Genomic DNA, 22,997 nt, shown 5'->3' on the forward strand with positions numbered 1-22,997 from the left:
CCGAGGGGTCCCAGACTGCGAGAAGGCACAGGCTGGGCTGAGGAACCACCCCCTTCCCCCCCAAGTGCACAAATTTTTGTGCACCGGGCCTCTAGTATACTAATAAAGCACATATATTAATATTTCACTGTTAAAATATTTTAACTGCATTACCACTTCCTTGATCATCCTATCTATTTTAATTTATTCATTTGAAAACTCTTTTCTGAGGAGGAGTCCAGACTATGGTGGGCAAGGCCTGTGCTTACTCTTCTGCCTAGTGACTCCCACTACCCTCCCACCACTCAGACCTGCCGGGTCAGAGGTCTCCCTCCCTCCGCTCATGGCGCAGTGCTACTCTCCAGAGCCACCTGCTGGGGCAGCTCCCTGTTCTCTGAGTTCCTGGCAAGTTCCTGCCCCTTGATAGCTCATTCTCACAGAGAATTTTCTCCTAAAAACAAATTCTTATAGAAGGCCACAATCCCTTATTCCCAACCCCCAAACACTAAAGGCTCTGAAACTGATCAGAAAGAATGTATGCCCCCCCCCTCATGTGCATACAGCACAATTTACAATAGATAAGATCTGGAAACAGCCCAAGTGCCCACCAGTAGAGGAGTGGATAAAAAATTGCTACATTTATACCATGAAATACTGTGCAGCTGTAAAAAAGAAGGCTCTCTTACCCTTTGAGACAGCATGGAGGGACCTGGAGAGTATCATGCTAAGTGAAACAAGTCAGTCAGAGAAAGACAAGTATCACATGATCCCACTCATATGTGGAATCTAAGTAACAAAATAAACTGATGAACGGAATGGACCCAGAGACATGGAAGCATGGAATAGAGTGCGGAATCTCGGAGGGAAGGTGGAGGAGGGTGGGTGGAAGGTAATCAACCAAAGACCTTGTGTATATATGCATGGCCCATGGACACAAGACACTGGGGTGGTGAGGGCCTGGGGTGGGGAGGGGGGATTGGTGAGGGTAGGCTGAAAGGGAATCAATGAGGGAAATAAGGGGACATATGTAATACTTCTAACAATAATTTTTTTTAAAGGCTCTGAAACTGGATGATTTTCATTAAACCCATTTAGTGGCAAAATCCAATCAACAAAGACAGATGTGAAGCCATTTATAATCTATACTAATAAAAGGGTAATATGCTAATTAGATCGGACATCTTCTGGACATCCTTCCTCACAAAGCCATGGTGACAGGGGCTGAGGCAGAGGCAGTTAGGGGAGATCAGGCCATCAGGGGAGGGCAGTTAGGGGGCGATCAGGTCAGCAGGGGAGAGCAGTTAGGGGTGATCAGGCCAGCAGGGGAGGGCAGTTAGGGGGCAATCAGGCTGGAAGCAGAAGTGGTTAAGGGTGATCAGGCAGGCAGACAGGCAAGCGGTTAGGAGCCAGTGGTCCTGGATTGCAAGAGGGATGTCTGACTACCAGTTTAGGCCCGATCCCACAAACCGGCAGTTAGACATCCTCCGAGGGGTCCCGGATTGGAGAGAGTACAGGCTGGGCTGAGGGACGCCCCCCACCCCCACCCCGCACAAATTTTGCGCACCGGGCCTCTACTACATGGATAATTGAATGTAAGGATGCATTTGTTTAGGTATGAGATTCTGCCCGGAGCCCCCTGGAGATGTCATGTAATGTATGGTATAGGCACCACATGACCTTCCCAACATGTAGAAACTTCTGGATTCTAACAACATCCAGCCTCAGGCTCTGGTGGCCTGTGCCTGCCATTCTGTCTAACCCCATCTCCCTCACTGGAGTGGGGCAGGAGCCAGTGCTTACCAGGTGCTGCTTGCCTGAGGGACGTGATCAATGAGCCCTGTGAGCAGTGAGTGCCTCCCCGGCAGCCCTTGCGGCCTGCTGGCCCTGGAAATTTCCCTTCATTCCCTGTGGAGGAGGCCATGCTCAAGAGGAACAAGCCTTTTAGGGAGAACCCTGGGCCAGTCCCGGTCCACAGGCCCTGCCATCCCTCCCTGAGGACGCTGAGCCCAGGGGCAGGGAGGGAACCAGAAATGTGAGTGACCTTGGTGAGAGGAACTGGAAGCAACTACAGGAGTGGCTGCTGGGATGGGAGACACAATGGGGGCTGCAGCAAGGGGCACTTCTTTGCTCCAGCTGTCGCTGGCCTCGCTTCCAAGGCCCTTGGAAACTTGGCTGAACCAGAAGGACTCATGGACACTTAACTTTCTTCCGAGTCTTTCCAGGGAGGGCAGGGTCTGCGGTGATGCAGAGGCACAGGGAGGGCGAGCTGGGCACCCCGGATAGCGGCCCCCGCCCCCAGCTGCTCCAAGCTCTTGTGGTTAACCGGTCTGCCTCGGGCGCCAGCCGTTCTGGGGGCAGAGGGACCAGGAGTCAGGCACTTCAGGGGCTGATGGAGGGGAGTGGGGGGTACGTGAGTCCTCTCCTGTGCATGGTTGTGCTGCAAGCTGTGCACATGAGAATCCTGACTGTCACCAGCAAGGCACACAATGGCCTCAATCAACACCAAGAGCCATCCCCTCCCAGTGCCCAGCCTGCAGGAGGGGACAAGGCGCTGGATGGATGGGCTTTGTGGCCTCTGAGCCCAGCAGGGGGTATGGAAGTGGCACCGCAGGTCTCTGCTGTCCCACCTGAACGTCCTGTCACCAACAGCATGTTATCAAAGCCTTCAGCCTGGTCCCAGCCCACCCTGTGTGGCAGCACCCTGTACAGGGCAGAGGCGCTTCCAAGGAGGCACCTGCACCCCAGACCCTGACAGTCACCGGGGGAGGAGTCTTACACTGACTGTGCTGTTACTACCGGTGGTGGCATGACTGAGTGCACCTGGGACAAGGCTGCTCAGGTCTCTAAATGCGTCATCTCCTTTAATCCTCACCATAGCCTCGGGAATGGGAATCATCATTTCTGTTACAGATGCTGAGGGGTCGGGCCAGGAGATGCAGTCACTGCTGGGGGAGCCAGGGTTAGGGTCTTAGAGCAGCTGACTCTGCAGCTAAGCTCTGACTGCTGGCCCCTACCCTCTCCCACCGGTCCTCGCCAGGCCCCCCAGGAAATGCCCTGCTTCAGCCCACCCCCTGTGCTGTTTTTCTTAGGCCTTGAGCCTTTGCACAAGCTATCTTGCCTTTTGCATAAATGCTCCCCTCCCTCTGGTCACCCACCCAACACTCCTGCTCTAGCCTGGAGGCCTTACCTGACACCAGCTACACCTCCAACCTCATCTGACCTCCCTCTGCCTTTGCAGCCACTCATGGCAAGCCCAAGCAGAGCTACTGGGTTATGTCCCTTCTCAGGTGTGAGGGTGAACTGTCTCCTGGGAAGATCCCAAGTTTCCGCTTCCCCTTCTGGAAAATGAGGAGGCTGAACCAGATGATGTCTAAGCACACAATTCAGTGCCTTTCTGAGTCCATCTTATGCATCAAGACACTGGTGATTTGAGAAGGGAGCAAGGCATCTTTGTTGAGTGACGCCTCCTATGCCCTCCTCCTCCTCCGCTGCCCCTCATACAGCTGATGCATTCAGAGAGCGATGGAAGGAGACTAGCCCTCACCAGAGGCAGCTCCACATCACCTGAGGTCATGGCCATGGAGCCTGCCAGAAGCCTGGGGGCTGGTACGGCCTGGGGGCTGGTAAGGAAGGAGCAGCCATGCAACCAAACATGACCTGCCTTTACCTCCCCAGGACAGGCCCCAACAGTCAGCATCCTCGGGTTTCCAGGGAGACAGTGTGGATGGTTGATATCCGTCTCCCAGAGCTCAGCCCAGGCAGTGTCCGGAGGAAAAGGGGTGGGAGCCTTGCCCAGTGGCTCCAGGAGACACAGATATCCGGGACAGAGAACGGGCCTGTGCAGCTCCCTGCACAAGGAAGCTGAGGTGGAGACGAGATATGGAGAGAAGGAGGGAGGACCAGGCTGAAGACCTAATAGTCTTGACTATGTCAGATCTGTGGGCTGTGGAGGGAGAGGGGAAGCCTGAGGCAATGATGATGCAGGGGCAGAGGGGGAGGAATCAGATGTGGATTCGAGGAAGCGTTATAAAGGACCCTCACTCTCAATAAACCCACTCAATGAAGTCTGTGTGGTTTTTCATGTGGACCAGACAGAAACGGGAGTGGTTTCCTGCCGTGTCTCCTCAGTGTCCAGGCTTGTTATTATGTCAGGCCCCTGTGAGACTGCCCATCGCCAGCCTTGCTCTCAACCATCAAGTGAGGTGAAGTCTGGACTCCAGCGTATTCCGTCTCTCTACAAGTCATAACCTTTGATTCTGAAATTGCCACTGCGCCTTGGCAGACACTCCCTCCCTGCCCAGGGGTCACCACGGTGGTTCCTGCAGGGCCTTTTGAAGTTCATCTACTGCTAAGAGAAGGCACAATGTACGTACGTTGTAGGGTTACTTTCCGGCACCAAGAACGTCAGCACCAGGATCTCTCACCTCCTGAAGCAGAGTCCCTGTCACAAGGTGGCAGGCGTGAGGTTGGGGATGTTGTCAGGGCCCCGGAGCCACTACAATCCTTTAAGTTAACAATGCAGATCAGCCCTGGGCTACCAGCCTAGGAAGACTCAGCCCACAAGGTTGGGCAGGAGCTGGCTTTGCGTGACTCAAAGCTGTCAGATGTATCAAGCCCAGAACTGGAAAGAGGGGACTAGCTAATCACAAGGGGTGCCCAGGAGGCACACTGACACACACACAGGCCACTGAAAGGAGTCCTGGAAACACAGGCTGCTGCCCAGCAGGGAGGGCTGGCTTCTGAAAGAGAAGAGAGGAGAGGGGGGGTGTAGAGAACAAAGCCAACAGCAGATCCATAGCTGCTCTTACCGAGTGAGCAGCTTTGTGTGTGGTGCTGCGCACTTGCCTGCACCGCCTCCGGTCACATGCCTGGTGACTGTCTCCGGCGCACAGCTAGCCAATAGTTGAGCCCGGATTTAAACCAGTGCAGTCTGATTCTACAGCCCATGCTCCCCACTTCATGCCACAGTCTCCCCAAAGTAGGGATCACAGAGCTCTAGTTCCTCTTTCCTCCAGGCATCCTGTCTCCCTCCCCACCCCCAACACAGCACAGAAGCCCCTCCCTGCCCCCCAGCTTCTGACCATCGCACCAGCCCATCACCCCGTCCCCGTGCTTTGGGAGGAAAGAGCTGGGCTGGAACCTTTCTAAGAACTATCGGGGGGGGTCCTGTTTGAAACCCATTGTGGGGGTGCAGCTCTGGCTTCAGGAGAAAGGCCTTGAGGTGAAAAGATAGATCCCTCTTTTCTAACAAATGCTACTCGTGCTCCAGAGGCAATGAGAGGTCCAAGCTGAGCCAAGGGCCACCTGCTGATAAAAGAGCTGGTGCCTGAAAGGAGGGTGCTGGAAAGAAGCCCGAGTCTGAGTGGAAGGAAGGCTCAGTGTCCTTTGTTCCCCTGGTCACTTGCTTCATAGTGTCCATGTGACGGCCCATCAGGATGGGCGACCGGTGCTCTCAGTGCTGCCAGGAACGCCTGCAGAACCAAAGGAAAGGCCTGGCCTGGGTGGCTCTGTGGGTAGAGCGCTGGCCTATGGACCGAAGGGTCCCGGGTTCGATTCCCGTCAAGGGTACAAACCTCGGTTGCAGGCTCCTCCCTGTCCCGGGCCCTGGTGGGGGCTCATGCAGGAGGCAACCAATCAATGTGTTTCTCTCACATCGATGTTTCTCTCTGTCTCTCCCTCTCTTTTTCACTCTCCCTAAAAATCAGTGGAAAAATAATCTCGGGTGAAAATTAAGGGGGGGAAAGGAAAGATAGGGGATCTAGTCTTTCACATCAAACCCTTGTCAGACCTGCCCTCCGGCACCGAGGACACTGCAGCCTAGACTGGGGGACCCAAGGCCAGGACTGCTGACAGCTCTGGCTTCACTGGGAAGAGCCTGAGAAAGTTAAATCTTCCTTCCCAGCTGCTAGGCGGTAACCTCCATGACAACCAGGGTTCCATCGGTTCCTGCCCAACCCCCGCCCAGAACAGTGCACAGGGACACCCACTGAACATCTGACCGACCAAGTGCATAAACGCATGACCATCCCAGGTGCCTGTCCCCCAGGCCCCATCCGAGGACCCCGTGTCATCTTCTGCAGGTGAGCACCTGCCCTCCGTGCTGGGGGGCGCTTTCTGCAAGGGGCGTTATGAGACCATCTGGCCCACACCTGGGAGCCGAGAGACCAGTCACCAAGACGAGCTGCCCCAACCCAACTCTCTCCCTGGAGAACTCAAACAAGGCACTGAGGGCACCGGGCACAATGCCCACCGCAAGGGGCCGCCCGCCGCCCGAGGGCAGGACTGTGCCTGCCACCTGTCTGCGTTGGCCTCAGAGCATGAGATCCTGCATCATGTCTGACATGGAGGACGTGCCCCCTAAAAGTTTCCTGAATGAAAATAAACACAGAGTCCGTTGGACCTGGATGGCCCGTATGGGACAGGGACGCCTCTGATAGATGTCCTTGAGCAAGCTGCTCTTCTGTTTGTTTTCTTACTTTGCCATTGAGCATTGTTAAAGGTTGAATTGGGCTAGAAAAGGAGGAGATGGGGCCTCTAATGTCTGAGGGAATAGATGCTCTCACCTCTGGGCTAAGTGCTCCTCCCTTGCTTCCCTCTCTACTGGAGCTGTTCACTTCCAGCTGAGCTCCAAGCTACCAGCCCACTCACTGGGAAGCTCATTCTATAAGGTCGTCAAGGCAATCTCAGCAACAGGCCGGAGACTCCATGGCAGGTGTGAGCTCGCACGGAGCTCACAGGTTAATGATGTGAGTTCAGAGTCCAGACTTCGCTCAGCGATTGACTAGCTCTGTGGCTAAGAAAGTTATCCAATGTCTTTCAGCCTCTGTTTCTTTTGTAAAATGGGGATAATAATACTTAACTCTTGGGCTGTTGGGAGAATTAAAAGCAGGGACCAGCACACAGTAGGGGTTCTATATGTATGACTTGAGTTACCTACTATGCATGTTTGAAAGCACTGCAATTCACAAAGGATTTGTTTAAATCTCACAATTTGCAGAGTAGATCCTATCCTTTCCATTTTACAGATGAAGAAACCGAAGTTAAATAGGATAAGTGAGTTGTCCAAGGTTACCCACAGAATGAAAACCAAGCTCCATCCCACGTCCCAATTTCTTCCCAGAGTACTGCCCTCAGCACAAGAAAGCAAGATGGGCGGCCGGGCACGCAGGGACCAGGCTACCCTCGGGCTTCTTATCTTAATCACACACCACGTTTCATTTAGTGATTTGTGTACACAATGTCCAGGAGGATAAATGAATCAAAATATGAATGAATAAATGAATGAATGAATGAGTATCTTGTCTTAGTTCAGCTCCACCCATGACTCATGACAAAACCTGGGAATCTAGTATAGGGCCTCCTGGCATATGTCTCTCTCCCTCCCTTGTAAATGTCTATACCACAGGCCTGGCAATGGGAGCAACTCATCGCACCTCCAGCCCCTCCTCTTACAACAAGCAAAGCAGAGGGCAGTCCTGCCCATTCTACGTACTGGTTTCTGCAGTCTCATATTCGCTGTCTCTGAGGAGCTCAAAGATGTCCACTTCGACCTTGGCTTTGCCCAGCCTCTCAGGAGCACGATTGATGCGGTTCTTGGCCAGGGTGATGGAGAGCCGCTCCCCTCTGCTGCACTCCATGGGGTCATCCAAGATAGCAGCTGTGGGCAGGCAACCACAGGCAGACAGTTGGTACCCTGTACGTTACTCCTCCTGCTCCTCCAGGCTCCCATGACTGCCTACTGCCAGGAGGCTCCCGCGTCGCCATCCACCCAGCTGTCCTCAGAACTGTCCCCAGAACAAGTCCTCTGCATCCTCCGGGCCTTGGTCTGCAGCCATCACTACAGTGAACTCCACGGGGACCCACCTCGGGAGCCTAGAAATGTCGTGGAGGCACGGGTCTACCTGGATGAGGGCGCCAGGCCACCATGTGACTCCCTTCCATATATGTCTGCGTGCACACGCAGCACGTGTGTGTGGAGGAAAGGAGGCAGGAACTGTCCTCCAGCAAGGGTGTACTGGCACATGCGAGGCTCCCCTGAGGGCAGGCTGGGGGGAGCTGGGTGTTGGAGCAGCAGGGACATGCTGGGTGCTGGCCCCAGGCTCCCACTCCATGAGCCTTGTCACCCAGGCAGTAACATTGTTGGTCTGAACTTTTCCTCAGTGGACATTAGGAAGAGTAAGACACACTCACGGGGTCAGTGTGAGGTTTCACAAAGATAATACAGGGATGTAACACACTGTATAAATGTAATCTGTGTGACTTCATCAATGTGAAGTCGACTTAATGGAGTGCTGTGGTTCCAAAAGCTGCCTGACTTCTGTAAGTGTCTTAAAGCCACACTTACAGTGTCATAGTTCCTGGGTTCAAATCCAAGCCCCACCCCGTATTAGCTACAGGGCCTCAGTTTCCTTGTCTGTATAATGGGGACAGAGGCTATTGCTTGGGCTATTGTGAAGATCACACGAATAGTATGTGTGCAGTGCTCAGCACAGTACCTGGTACATGGTAAACACTCAACAAATCTAACTATTGATGTCATTCCCTCTCTTGGTAGAAGTTACCCAATTGAAAATCTCTATACAAAGACTTGTATGCAAATGTTCACAGCAACATTATTCATAATCGCTCAAAAGTGGAAAAGCCCAAAGCCCCGAAGCTGATCGGACAGACACAGTGGCACAACCTGAGGGGCTATGAAGTCCTGACACATGTGACAACTGGAAAGGTCAGCCACAGACGCCACACGGGGATTGCCCCGTTTACATGACCTGTCCAAATGCGTGCTGCCTGCTGGCGGGTGGGATGGGGGTGTCCGGGGTGGCAGAGCATCCGAGGTGGGGGCTGGAGCAGGAGAAACACAGGGCGACTGCAAGTGCGTGCAGTCTTTCTTTGGGGTGAACACGTTCTAACAGGGATTGCAGTGAGGGATGCAACTGGGACACGTTAGAAACCACTGAAGTGTACACGTTAATGAATGAATTGTGGGGCATCTAAACTACATCTCAGTAAAGCTGTTACAACACAAATACCGAGCTTGTCTCTCAGAAGCTGAAGACTCAGGAAAGCAATGTGGGGGATTGAGCCACGGGGCTTACCACCATGTGAGCCCTGAGTCTGCGCTGCTGTGGGTGGAGTTCGCGGCCGGCCTCTGTGCAAGCTCCCGTGCTGCGTGACCCACTTTTCAAACCAAAAACCAGGGCAGAAAGCGTCGGAGCACTGTCCCTGATGGTGGGTTTATTTATACGAACAGCCCCACTGGGCAGTGGGAGTGACATCTCCTTTCTGAGGTTGGTCAAATGCTGGGCCGCCGAGGTGCATCCCCCCACCTGGGCAATGGAGTGGGCTTCTGTGAGGTGTGAGCAAAGTTCCCACGCACCTGATGGCATTCGCCACCTGCAAGGTCGCGGAGAAACGGTGAGTGTGTGTGAGCCTGAAGAGGCTGGGACACCTGGACCTCCACCCAGCGGCCCCAGGAGAGCAGACCCAGAAGGAGACTGTCACTCAAGCACAGCGCGTGGGCAGGCAGGCAGGGCCTGCTCCTGCGCTGCTGGCGGGGCTGAGAAATGGGGCCACCATGTGGAAAACAGGCTGGCAGTTTCTTAGCACATTGAGGGCAGATTATGAGCATTCTCGTGTTTTCATATTCCAGTGTTTTACGTAAATGTTAAAGGCACGCCTTAAAATTAAATACCCATTGCATTTTGAAGTTATTTATTACATGTTCTTACAAGCTAATATCTTTTCAAAGTATGATACTTTGTAAAACGTTTTTTGTGCTCTTTCAATAGAAACTTATCTGGCCACTGGGTAAAGCTAGCAATAAAATTACTGGTGCGCAATGTGATAAGAAGTGAACTATACAACAACCATATGATTCAGTCATTCTACTCCTACGTACTTATCCAAAAGGAAAGAAAGTGTATACCTACACAAAAATTGGTACAAAAATGTTCATAATAACTTGATCTGTAATAGTCAAAGATTGGAAAAAACCACTAATAAGTCAATGCATAACCAAAGTACACTGAATACTACTCAGGGGTAAAATGGAATTAAAGAAGCCAAACAAATGAACACAGTGTATACAGCATGACTTCATTTTTATACTTTTCTAGAAAATACAAACTAATTTATTATGACAGTAGTGGCCTGGAGGTGGGGCTGGGGGCAGGGCAGAAGGGAGCAGGAGTGAGGAATCACAAAATGGCATCAGGAAACTTTTTTGGCTAATAAAAAATTCACTGTCTGAGTTGTGGTGATGGTATTATGGGTATATGCATGGTAAAATATCCAATTGTACACTTCAAAATGTTTGCAATTTATTGCATATAAATTATACCTTGATTTTTAGAAATACCTTAATTAGGAAAAAGTTACTATTCCTCTGGCTCCTTCCTACTTTCTCCCTCCCCTCACTCTCACTCTCAGCAAGGAAAACACTTAAACTGTGTGGGTGTGCATCCACTGCCTCCAATCCTCAGCACCTTCTCATCCTGAGCCACCACCAGCTCTGCATTCACTCTCAGATCCAAGTCCTTCCTTACGAAGCTGAAGGTCTTATCTCGGTTCCCAGTGTTTTGAAGCTCTCTGAGGCACTTCTGGCTGCAGCCCTTTGACACGCATGATATGACACTATTCTGATTTTCATTCTTATCACCTTCACCCCCCCCACACACACTCCCTTCCATCTGCTATACAACCCTAGCTGCCAGTGTTCCCCAAACCTCACACTTTGGATTTAGTCCTCAGTCCACTTTCTCTTCATGGTGCACTTTCTCCATTGCCGAATTAATTCTCAACTATCGGATCTTTGCAGGCAACTCCAAACCACGCATCAGACTCTTATTTATGGCTGTTAAAAAGAAAGGCCCCTGAAGGTCCTTCCAGACTGCATGACCTCAGTGTAACCCAAACTCTTTTCATAGAACGGGGGCTCTCTCTGATTCCCCAGTGTCAGGTAGTAGCACTAGTTCCCCCAATGCAATCAGCTCAGAACTGTCCTGCAACTCCCCCTCCCTCAGCCATCCGATCGGTTCCATCACTGAAGGCCTTTGGAGTTCACTCCTGTCCACTGCTCTCTCCCTATTCCTCTGCCTCGCTCCTGCAATACCCTTACCCTGTTTCCCATCTCCATCCCTCCTGCACTAACCCAGCTACTCCCCAGGGCAACTTCCCTGCCTGACCCCCACATGCCTTTCCATGCTCACATTCTCCTAAATTCTCTAGGAGTCCTTATGACACTGCATAAAGCACGCCCCGACACATGTCTCTTTCCCAGGTGGTCTGCTCTTCCTAGAGAGCTCTCAGCTCTTCTTCATCCACATCCAAACCCTGCCTACACTATGCTCCATTCTCATGCCCATGCCCACCTGCCTCAGGCAATTGTAGATTGTCCAGCCCATGGTGATTTTGAATCTTCAACACCCAAAGCACTTACTGTCTGGGCGATTCCTCTGCGGGGGTGGGGAACACCGTCCTGCAGGCTGTATGAGGCTCACAAATCATTTGGTCTGGCCCTGCCAAGGCATTAGGGGTGAGTAAATTAAGTGTTTGACCAAATACAGCAGCTTAATTTTTAAGTTGATAATTGTGTATGGCCCGCAAATGATGCTATAAATATTCAAATGGCCCTTGGCAGGAAAACGGCTCCCCACCCTGGTTTAGAGCTTAACTTGTACTTTATAATTCATATAAGTAATGCATTGATTCATTTAATCATTCCTTTATTTATTCATTCATAAAATACTTACTTAAATTCTTATCTTAAGCAAGGCACTTTGTACACAGATAAGCATAAGATACCCTTGATTTCCAAGTGTCCAGAAAGAGATATGACCATAGAAGCAAACAGCCACAACCTTATGAGGTAAGTGATGTGACAAAATCTTATTATGCTCCAGGCATAAACCAGAAGTGCTCATTGTGGTGGGAAATCACAGGTAAATAAGACTAAGCCCTTGGCCTTGAAAGGCATCTGTGGAGATGAGGTGAGGAGTGGAGTGAGGAGGAGACGGACTGTGCAATGAAGTAGGTGGTTCCATAGAAAGAGTCACAAAATTCCAAGATAAACCAAACCCTTCCCTGTGTAGAGGGAAGTTTTAAGGAAGTCCTCATGCATATATCTCGCACACATGTGGTGAGTGTCTGCTACCTTCCAGGTACTCCACCAAGCACTATGAGATTTAATAAGTGACTTCAGCAACGTGGCAGAATACAAAATTAACATGCAGAAACTAATAGCATTTTAATACAACAATAAACTCTAAGAAAGAAAAACTTAAAAAAATCCCATTTACCAATGCAACAACAACAAAGTAAGATACCTAGGAATAAACTTAACCAAGGAGAGAAAAGACTTGTACTCAGAAAACTATGGAACATTTTAAAAAGAGGTAGAGGAAGATACAAATAGAAGCATATACCATGTTCATGGATTGGAAGAGTTAACATCATTAAAATGTCTAAACTACTCCAAGAAATCTATAAATTCAACGCAATCACTATTAAAATACCAATGACATATTTCACAGATCTATAACAAATGTTCCAAAAATTTATATGGGACCAAAGAGACCTTAAGTATCCACAGCAATCTTGAGAAAGAAGAACAAAGTGGGAGGGATCACAATATTGGATATCAAACTATACTACAAAGCCACTGTAATCAAAACAGCCTGGTATTGGCACAAGAAATGGCATATAGATCAATGGAACAGAATAAAGACCCCAAGCCATTATGGTCAATTAATATTTGACACCCAATTTCATTGTTACAAATTGAACATAATTAAAGCATAGTGATTAATCACAAAAACAATATGTAATTATATATGTGTTTTCCGATGGTCTTAGGCGACCCCTGTGAAAGGGTCGTTCTATCCCCAAAGGGGTCACGACCCACAGGTTGAGAACCGCTGTCCCAGGGTAAAAGAAATAATCTATACTAATAAAAGTCTAGGTGGTCCTGCACCCTCGTGCGATGCCCTCATGTCATCACAAGATGGCCATCCTCATGTCATCACAAGATGGCTGTCACAAGATGACTGCCACAAGATAGTCACCAAAATATGGCTGTCACAAGATGGCCAGCAGGGGAGGGAGGTTGGGGGTGACCAGGCCTGTAGGGGAGGGCAGCTGGGGGTGACCAGGCCTATAGGGGGTGATCGGGCTGGTAGGGCAGGGCAATTGGGGGTGATTGGGCTGGTAGGGCAGGCCAGTTGGGGGTGATTGGGCCGGCAGGGGAGGGCAGTTGGGAGCAACCAGGCTGGCAGAGGAGCAGTTAGGTGTCAATCAGGCCAGTAGGTGAGTGGTTAGGAGGCGATCAGGCTGGCAGGCAGAAGCAGTTAGGGGCAATCAGGCAGGCAGGCAGGCAGGGGAGCAGTTAGGAGCCATCAGTCCTGGATTGTGAAAGGGATGTCTGACTGCCGGTTTAGGCATGATCTTGGAGGGGTCCCAGATTGGAGAGGGTACAGGCCAGGCTGAGGGACATCCCCACCCCTTCCCCTGCACAAATTTCATGCACTGGGCCTCTAGTAAATAAATGGGCTACATCAAACTAAAAAGTTTCAGCACAGCAAAGGAGACAATTATCAATATGAAATGGGGAGCCCACTGTATGGGAGAACATATTTGCCAATGATACATCAGAAATTAATTTCCAAAATGTATAAAATCTCATACAATGCAACAACAGGAAGACAGACCTTCTAATTTTAAAATGGGTAAAGGACCTGAACAGACACTCCTCCAAAGAGGACATACTGAAGGACAATCGATATAAATAAAATGCTCAACATCACTAGTTATCACAGAAATGCAAATTAAAACCACTATGAGGTATCACCTCATACCTGCCAGAATGGCTACCATCAATAAATCAACAAAAAACAAGTGCTGGTGAGAATTTTGAATAAAGGGAACCCTAGCGCACTGCTGGTGGGAATGAAACCACTATGGAATACAGTATGGAGTTTTCTCAAAAAATTAAAAATGGAACTGCCATTTGACCCAGAGATCTCACTTCTGGGAATATATCCTAAGAATCCTGAAACACTGATCACAAAGAAAGTATGCACTCCTATGTTCATAGTGGTGTTATTTGTAATAGCTAAGATCTGGAAACAGCCCAAGTGCCCATCAGCTGATGAGTTGATAAAAAGGCTGTGGTGCTTTTACACAATGGAATACTGCACGGCTGTAAAAGGGAAGGATCTCTTACCCTTTGCAATACCATGGATGGACTAAAGACTATTACACTAAGCAAAATAAGCCAGTGAGAGAGTTATCTCACTTATATGTCAAATCCAATGAAAAATAAACTGATGAATAAAATAGATCCAGAGGCATGGATGCGTGGAATAGACTGACAGATCTCAGAGGGTAGAAGGGTGGTAGGATGAAAAGAGGAACTTACATGCATATTTGCATAGCCCAAGGATACAGGCAAGCGTGTGGGGAAGGCCTGGGGTTGGGCAAGGGCTGGGTGGAGGGGGTAAAGGAGGGCAGGAAATGGGGGACATCATTATACTTGTCAACAATAAAAATAAAATACATGTAAAAAAATAAAAGTTTTTACTTTTTCAACCGTGAGTACCATGCTTAGCCACTGGTCTTGTCCTTATATGGCTTTATTATTTGAGGTACATTCCTTCTATACACAGCTTGTTGCGAGTTTTCATTATGAAAGGATGTTGAATTTTGCTAAATGCTTTTTCTGTATCTGTCCTTGATTGTGTTAATGTGATGTATCACAATGATTTATTTGTGAGTTATCCTTGCATTCTTGGAATAAATACCACTTGTTCATGGTGTCTTATCCTTTTAATGTATTGTTGAATCTAGTCTACTAATATTATGTTTGATGATTTTTGCATATATTATCATTAGGAATATTGGCTTGTAATTTTCTTTCCTTGTGGTGTCCTAGTATGGTTTTGGTATTAGGGTAATGCTGACCACATAAAATAGATTTGGAAGTATTCCCTCCTTTTCTATTTCTTGGAGGACCTTGTGAAGGATTGGTATCCTATATATTAAAAGGCTAATATGCAAATCGACCAAATGGTGGAATGACCAGTCACTATGATGCGCACTGACCATCAGGGGGCAGATGCTCAATGCAGGAGCTGCTCCCTGGTGGTCAGTGTGCACCCACAGGGCGAGCGCCGCTCAATCAGAAGCTGGGCTCATGGCTGGCCAGCGCAGCAGCCAGAAGTGCTAAGGATGTCCGACTGCAAGAGGGAGCAAGCAGGGCTGAGAGACACCCCCCCCTCCCCACGAGTGTGCGAATTTCATGCACTGGACCTCTAGTTCTTTAAATATTTGAGAGGATTCACCAGTGAAACCCTCTGGTTCATACTTTTGTGGGAGGTGTTTTTGCTTGTTTCATTTTTTGTTAATCCTCACTTGATTTTTAGAGACAGTGGAAGGGAAGGGGAAAGAGAAAGAAATATCAATGTGAGAGGGACAAATCGATTATTGGTTGCCTCCCACACACACCCAAACAGGGCTTGAGATCGAGCCTGCAACCGAGGTATGTGCCCTTGACCAGAATCAAACCCATGACCCTTCAGTCTGCAGGCCTTCACTCTAACCAGTGAGCCACACAAGCTAGGGCCATTGGGAGGTTTTTTATTATTGATTCATTCTGCTTATTAGCAATACTCTGTTCAGATTTTCTATTTCTTCATAATTCAGTATGGGTAAATTATAGGTTTCTAGAAATTTATTCATTTCTTTTAGGTTGTCCAACTTGAATAATTGCTGATAGTAGTCTCTTATAATTTGTTGTATATATGTGGTGAAAGTTATAATGAATTTTTCATTTCTATTCTTATTTGAGTGCCATCTCTATTTTTTCTTGGTGAGAGTAATGAAAAGTCTTTTCTATTGTCCTATTAGCCTCTATTTCATTTATTTCTGCTCTGATCTTCGTTATTTCCTTCCTTCTACTACTCTTGGTATAATTTATTATTCTTTTTCTAGTTTATGGTGTAAAGGTTATTTTATTTTATTTGAAATCTTTCTTTTTTCCTCAATGTAAACGTTTATCTCTATAAACTTACCTCTAAGAACTGCTTTTGTTGCAGCTCAGGTTGTATTTTCATTTTAATTTTCTGAAGATACTTTTCATTTCTTCTTTGACCCATTTTGTTGTTCAGTAGTACGTTGTTTAATCTTCAAATACTTAAGAATTTTTCAGTTTTGTTCTTGTAGTTTCCACTTTCATACCATTGTGGTCAGAAAAGATGCTTATATCATTCCAATCTTCTCAAAATCTTCTCAAATTTATTAAGATTTGTTTTGTGATCTATCTATTCTGGTCTCTCCTGGAGTCTGTTCCATGTGTATTTGAGAAGAATGTGTATTCTGCTGCTGCTGGATGGATTCTTCTGTAACTGCCTGTTAAGTCCATCTTTTCTAACGTATTGTTTAAGTCCAGTGTTTCTGGAGAACCAAGATGGCAACATAGAAAACCACAACCACATCAAACTTACAAGTAAAATACAGAACAACCATCATTCAGAACCACCTGAAATCTGACTGAATGGAAGTCCTACAACTAGAGAAGTAAAGAAGAAAGAACATTGAGACTAGTAGGATGGGCAGAGGTGCAGAATGGGCTGGACCGGCACCCATGTGTGGCATTTTTTAAATCAGGAGGGTCTGTGCATACACACAGGGGTGTACCTAGAGTGCCCAGCCTAAGTGGCTTGGGAGACTGGGCTATTGGGCCCTACAGGACATCTAATACACAAGGCCACTCTACCAATCTCCAAGGCCTCCTGTGAGAAGCAGGCAGTCCCAGCCATACACTAGACCAGCTGTGGGCAAACTATGGCCCGCGGGCCGGATTCGGCCCATTTGAAATGAATAAAACTAAAAAAAAAAGACCGTACCCTTTTATGTAATGATGTTTACTTTGAATTTATATTAGTTCACACAAACACTCCATCCATGCTTTTGTTCCGGCCCTCCAGTTCAGTTTAAGAACCCATTGTGGCCCTCGAGTCAAAAAGTTTGCCCACCCCTGCACTAGACCCTCAGGCCAGGGCTCCAGAGCTGGGAAAAGAAGTCCCTGTAACCTTGGGCTATAAAAACCAGTGGGGATTGTAGCTGAGTGACAGAGGCTGCTGTAGTCCCAGGTGTTCTTCTTAAAGGGCCGGCCCACAAACTTACGCGATATCACTTCCTTTGAGCTCCAGCCCTAGATGGCAGCTTTGGGTGATTTCAGGGACATTCGGGGAGGAACTGGACGGTCTGGCATCAGGGCAGGAACTCAGGGCAAACTTTCTCCTAGACAGGGGTGCTCACAGGAGACATTTTTCTTGTGCTTGGACCTCCCCCATCACAGAGCTGACTGGCAGCCATATCTGAGTTTCCACCAGCATGGCCCACACTATTTTCTCTGCCCTGGTGATTCCCTGAGACCCCACCCACCCACTTTACAGACCCACCCAAGCCATTTGCGGCAGCTTTTCCATATGAATGGTCTGTCCTGGCTCAGGCTTCAGACTTCCTAAAATCTTTTAAACAAGCAGCAACTGGAGCCAGCGTACCCCAAACCTATCAATAAGAGACCCAAGACCTGGCACTAGCACCAGCCTGCCTTGTGTCACAGCTGGACTTCACCTGGGCACTTCATAGCCCAATACAAGTAGCAAATAGCATCTGTCTTCAGGACCCTCTGAGGTTCCTACCAAGTGGCCTCAAGCAGTGACTGACTTTGCACCTCCCAGGAGGCCCAGAGCCAGTGGGAAGCTTCAGACCATACCAGATCACAACTCTATACATCCACAAGTGACACACTCAAGGGGCAGACTCAGAGAGCACCAAAACCCCATTGAAGCAAATCCTGTTCCTATCTCCTGCACAGCAGCTCTTCCATTGTAGACACAGCTGATCCTCACAGCCAGTTGGCTTGGGGGTCAATCCCTCTCAGTGATGCCAACAGCAACCAAGGCTCAACTACAACAAGACTGTGCACACAGCCCACACAAGGGTGTACCTAGAGTGTCCAGCCCAAGTGGCTGGGGAGAGTGGGCTACTGGGCCTTACAGGACACCTAATACACAAGGCCACTCTACCAATTCCAAGAGACATAGCAGCTCTACCTAATACATAGAAACACAGGGAAGCAGCTAAAATGCAGAGACAAAGAAACATGTCATAAATAAAAGAAATGGAAGCAAGCAAACTACTTGCACATGTGGGGATACAGAGTTCAAAACAATGGTTATAAGGTTAATCAAAGATTTAATAGACTTACAAGTCCAGGAAGCACAGAGAGTTCCAAACAAGAGGAACCCAAAGAGGCCCACACCAAGACACATCATAATTAAAATGCCAAGGGCTAAATACAAAGAAATAATCTTAAAAGCAGCAAGAAAAAAGCAGTTAATTACCTACAAAGGAGTGCCCATACAACTGTCATCTGTTTTCTCAACAGAAACTATTCAGGCCAAAAGGGAGTCGCAAGAAATACTGAAAGTTATGAATAGCAAGGACCTACAACCAAGATTACTCTACCCATCAAAGCTATAATTTAGAATTGAAAGTCAGATAGCTTCCCAGATAAGAAAAAGCTAAAGGAATTCATCAACACCAAACCAGTATTATATGAAATGCTGAAGGGTATTCTTGAATGATAAGGAGAAGAAGGAGGAGGAGGAAGAGGGAAAGGAGAAGGAGGGGGAGGAATAGGGGAGGAGAAGATGATGAAGAAAAAGAACAATAAAATATCAATAAATACATAGTCAACCTATGAACCAGGAGGTCAGGGCTTGATTCCTGGTCAGGGCACATGCCCGGGTTGTGGGCTGGATACCCAGAGTGGGGCATGCAGGAGGAAACCAATCAACAATTCTCTCTCATCATTTATGTTTCTAACTCTTACCCTGTACCTTCCTCTTCAGATGTCAACACAGATATTTAATATTTTAAATATCAACACAGATATTTAAAAATAAATGAGTACAAATCTGCTGGTTTTCATTGTTTTTTTCTGAAGATCTGCACACCCTTTCTGGGCCTACAGCTTCTTGAGACATCACTCTCAGAGCTTACAAGCATGTCCCTGCCACTCACTAATGATGCAGCCTTGGGCAAGCTGTCTGATCTCTGTGTTTGTTTCCTGATCTAGAAATAGTGACAACATTCACATCTACTATTATGATGATTAAAAGAAATAATATATGAAAATTTTTTCAAACAAAAAGCACAATAAACACTCATAGATCTTGCTATTATTGTTAGGGCAGTACACAGCACATAGGTGCTCAGCAAATATGTGTTGAATTCGTTATTTTCCATTTTATAGCCCCAGTACCTAGCACTGGAAGGCTGGCACATCGCAGCGCTTGATACATATTTAATGTGTTAATATGACTAGACTAGACAAGTGATTAAGTGCACCAACATTTGTACCCATCTCCCTCCTGTCTGAGGCAAAGAGGTACTCCTCACCCTTTGCTGCTCTTCCTATGCCCCTTCTCCTAAAACTCCATCTTCCCTCCCTCCCTCTTCCCAGAATATAACACGTTCTCATTTCTCCCAGGTGAAGCACACACCCACACCCTCCACATTCCTTCTTTGATGTCTATCTCTTAACTGTATATCCTGGCCTTTCAACTCAGTTCAGTTTCTGGACCAACTCTTTCCTGGTCTCTGAGCCTGGGCTAAAGGCCCTGTCCATGAGCCACTGTTTTCTGCCCTAATTTCCATCCTTACCTGTAAGCATCACATGGTAACTGTCCATTTACTAAGAGGATGGGAAATATAGCATCCTGAGTACCTAATACAGAGCCTAGCGTGAGCTAAGTATGAGCTCAGCAAATACTGATTAAATGAATGAATAGAAGTGAGTGATAGCACACTATTCACAATATTTATTATCCCTACAAAGAGCAAAAAGAAAGAAAAAGAAAAAGAGAGGAAGAAAGAATCTGTAACATGGAGCCTTCTTAAAAATGGAAGAGGGTGAGGACAGAACTAGTGATGGGCATTTGCTTAGCTTTAATTTGCATTGATTAGGTTTAATAATGTTAAGTGGCACAACCTTGTAAAAGTGACACTACTCTTGCCTTGGCTGGTTTGGCTTGGTGGATAGAGCGATGGCCTGCGGACTGAAAGGTTCTGGGTTCGATTCCGGTCAGGGCACATGCCTGGATTGTGGGCTCAATCCCCTGTAGGGGGTGTGCAGGAGGCAGCTGATCAATGATTCTCTCTCATCATTGATGTTTCTATGTCTCTCTCTTCCTCTCTGAAATCAATAAAAATATATTTTTTAGAGAAAGTGACACTACTCTTGTATTTATCTCTAATGGGCCTCTGGCTGGACTTTGGATTTGGTTGGGGTCAAAGCCAGTTTGTTCTTAAGTTGAATTTATTCTTATGCTTGAGTCCTGCCTGTCTGTTGGAACCCTAGGGGGCAGCATGCTGTCTATTTTGCATCCCAACTAACAATTAAGAGCAGGCTATGGGGGAGAGTTTCAATATGTTGTGTGGCAAGATAACCCACAGTCATTTTGTCTTTGCACTTTGGATGCTGAAATCTTCCTGGGTAACAGCCACATCTAGAGACATCCGAGTGTTTTATTTTATTGGAACTATTTCCAATGTCTATAAAATGCCTCCTTCTATAGGATGTTTATGACCCACATTGACCTTTGTCTGCAAAACACATATTTTGAATAATATTTGGGGAAAAAGTTAATTTTTTTTCAAAATAATAAAAAATAAAGGAAGAAAGGGAAGGAAGGAAGGAAGGAAGGAAGGAAGGAAGGAAGGAAGGGTTATAGCCCAATCAGCTATGGGATGATGAGATCATGTAGGTGAATCACTTGACTGAGTTCCTAGGTAGACAGATCTTCATGGCTGCCTGATCAGCAGACCCAGAGAGACTTGAGAAGAGCCAGGGACTGGGAAGGAGCTGCATAGCTCAATGAAAAGACGTTTTGGCAGGAGAGAAACTTCTAGGTTCAACTCCCTGCCCTACCAGTTTTAGCTATGGAGCAAATCTGGACCAGCTAGTCTCTCTTAGCCTGAGTTTCTTCGCCTATAAAATGGGTATGGCATGATGATTATAGCACTGCTAAGCCCTACTATCTCCCAGGGTTTTGTGAGAAATTGTGTGTGTGAGTGAATGGCAAAGTGAACCCAAGCACTGTTTAATGTTGCTATGATCTCTGCCCTCTCTCTTCCAGCTCCAAATCAATCCCCACCACATGCTTGCTTTGGCCTGAAATTATCTATCTGTTCCAGAGACAGAGTCTTAGTGCATAAAATGCAAAATTAAGCATAAAATAGCAAAATGTATATTCAGTGTGAGAAACAAAATCCTGAAATTCATTTTTATAATTTATTTTTAATTAATTCATATTTTTTTCTTCTTCAAAATTTTACTTTTCTAACTTCAGATTAAATGTCCACAACTGTTTTCTGGTCAATTTGTACCTTGCTTGGCTTCCCCAAACGGCAGTTCCCAAAGATCTGCGGGGCAGGGAGAAGAGGCCATACTAAGAAGCACTGCATCTACTCATCGCACAAGGCAGCAGAGCTGGGCATCTGTCCAACAAAATGAGCTTTCACAGCACCAGACAGGCAGGCAAGCCAACCAGGCTGTAGACCTCTTCCCACTTGTCCAACTCAGACCAGAGAGAACCTACTTCACACAGATATGAAAGGTCTCGCCATTCATCTCTTCTTTTTCTGTTGCAGCTACATTTTCCTTCTTTTAATTATCATCTCATGTAGCTTCTCACGTCCTTCCTTTAGTCCACCTCCTATGATTGCACAGGTGGGCTGCAAATGCTAGGGAGTTGACAGCTCAGTTCTCCCACTGCAAACAATTTACCAATTTCTGAGAGAGACAATGAGTTCCTCAGGTCGTGTTTGTTAGCAACTATAAGTACAGGGACTCCTTGGTTTTCTGAGATCCTAGTTATTTCATGAAGTTCAGTTTTTGCTTCTTCCATCCTTTCAACATCAACCGAGTTCACAACAAACACGATGCCGTCTGTGCATCTGGTGTATGACTTGCACAGTGGTCTTAATTTCTCCTGACCACCTACATCCCAGAAGTGAAAAGTGACTGTTTTAGAATTTCCCAAGGTTGCCTTAATTTTTTCGGTGTTAAATCCTTCGGTAGGTGCGGTACCTACAAATTCATTGAACTGCAGCCTGTATAGGACAGCTGTTTTTCCAGCACAGTCCAAACCCAGAATAACAATGTGATAGGCTGGACAGGATAGAAGTTTGGTCTGACAGTCCATTCCCCACTTCCAGTTGAAATAAGTGTTCCAAACTGAAATGCGTTCTTCTTGATGCTTTACTTTTCCTCCCAGGGGACCCAGCTACAAGACTGCTGACGAACCTGCATCTCGACCAATCGCCAGTGGGACTGGCCAGTCAAATCCTTGGTGTTGTTTTTTTTTTTTAAATATATTTTATTGATTTTTTACAGAGAGGAAGGGAGAGAGATAGAGAGTTAGAAACATCGATGAGAGAGAGACATCGATCTCGGCTGCCTCCTGCACATCTCCCACTGGGGATGCGCCCGCAACCCAGGTACATGCCCTTGACCGGAATCGAACCTGGGACCGTTCAGTCCACAGACCGACGCTCCATCCACTGAGCCAAACCGGTTTCGGCAAATCCTTGGTGTTTTGTTTTGTTTTTTACATGCACGGAGCAAGGTCAGAGAGGAGACAGACTGGCCCAGTGATGGGACTGGGAGAGAATCTGCTACTAAAAGAAAGAGCACATCTTCAGAAAAGATGGCCAGAGCCAGAGCTGCTTTGGTTGATGTCCCATGTTTGCTGAGGGCTGGTCACACTACCTTTCACCTGCGGCAGTTGAGGTCATATACCCTCCACTGTCACCAGGTGGCTCTGCCACAGAACCTGGAAAGAGCTGTTGTTTATTTTTATTAATTTTAGAGAGAAAGAAAGAAGGGGAGGGGAGGGAGAGAGAGAGAGGAGGAGAAGGAGGAAGAGGAGGAGGAGAAGGAGGATGAGGAT

General features: G+C 47.4%; 1 protein-coding gene and 1 pseudogene across 3 annotated transcripts in view; both read right to left on the reverse strand.

Moving 5' to 3' along the window:
• Positions 1 to 22,997, reverse strand: part of GRIK4 (glutamate ionotropic receptor kainate type subunit 4) — a 249,226-nt gene that overhangs the window by 122,284 nt on the left and 103,945 nt on the right. Inside the window, exons 2-3 of one of the 3 annotated variants that reach the window (XM_015563864.1) lie at positions 11,417 to 11,495; positions 7,472 to 7,636 (exon numbers count right to left, since the gene is read on the reverse strand). The exons of 1 other annotated variant lie outside the window; for it this stretch is intronic. In XM_015563864.1, coding sequence (XP_015419350.1) covers positions 7,472 to 7,616 — 145 coding nt within the window. In that variant the 5' untranslated portion in view covers positions 7,617 to 7,636; positions 11,417 to 11,495. The remainder of the gene's footprint in view (positions 1 to 7,471; positions 7,637 to 11,416; positions 11,496 to 22,997) is intronic. One more of the 3 variants, XM_015563862.1, reaches the window with a different exon arrangement.
• On the reverse strand, positions 21,673 to 22,357 carry LOC102755561 (annotated as a pseudogene).

The sequence above is a fragment of the Myotis davidii genome, unplaced genomic scaffold, assembly GCF_000327345.1.
Source record: "Myotis davidii unplaced genomic scaffold, ASM32734v1 scaffold799, whole genome shotgun sequence".
Lineage (NCBI taxonomy): Eukaryota > Metazoa > Chordata > Mammalia > Chiroptera > Vespertilionidae > Myotis > Myotis davidii.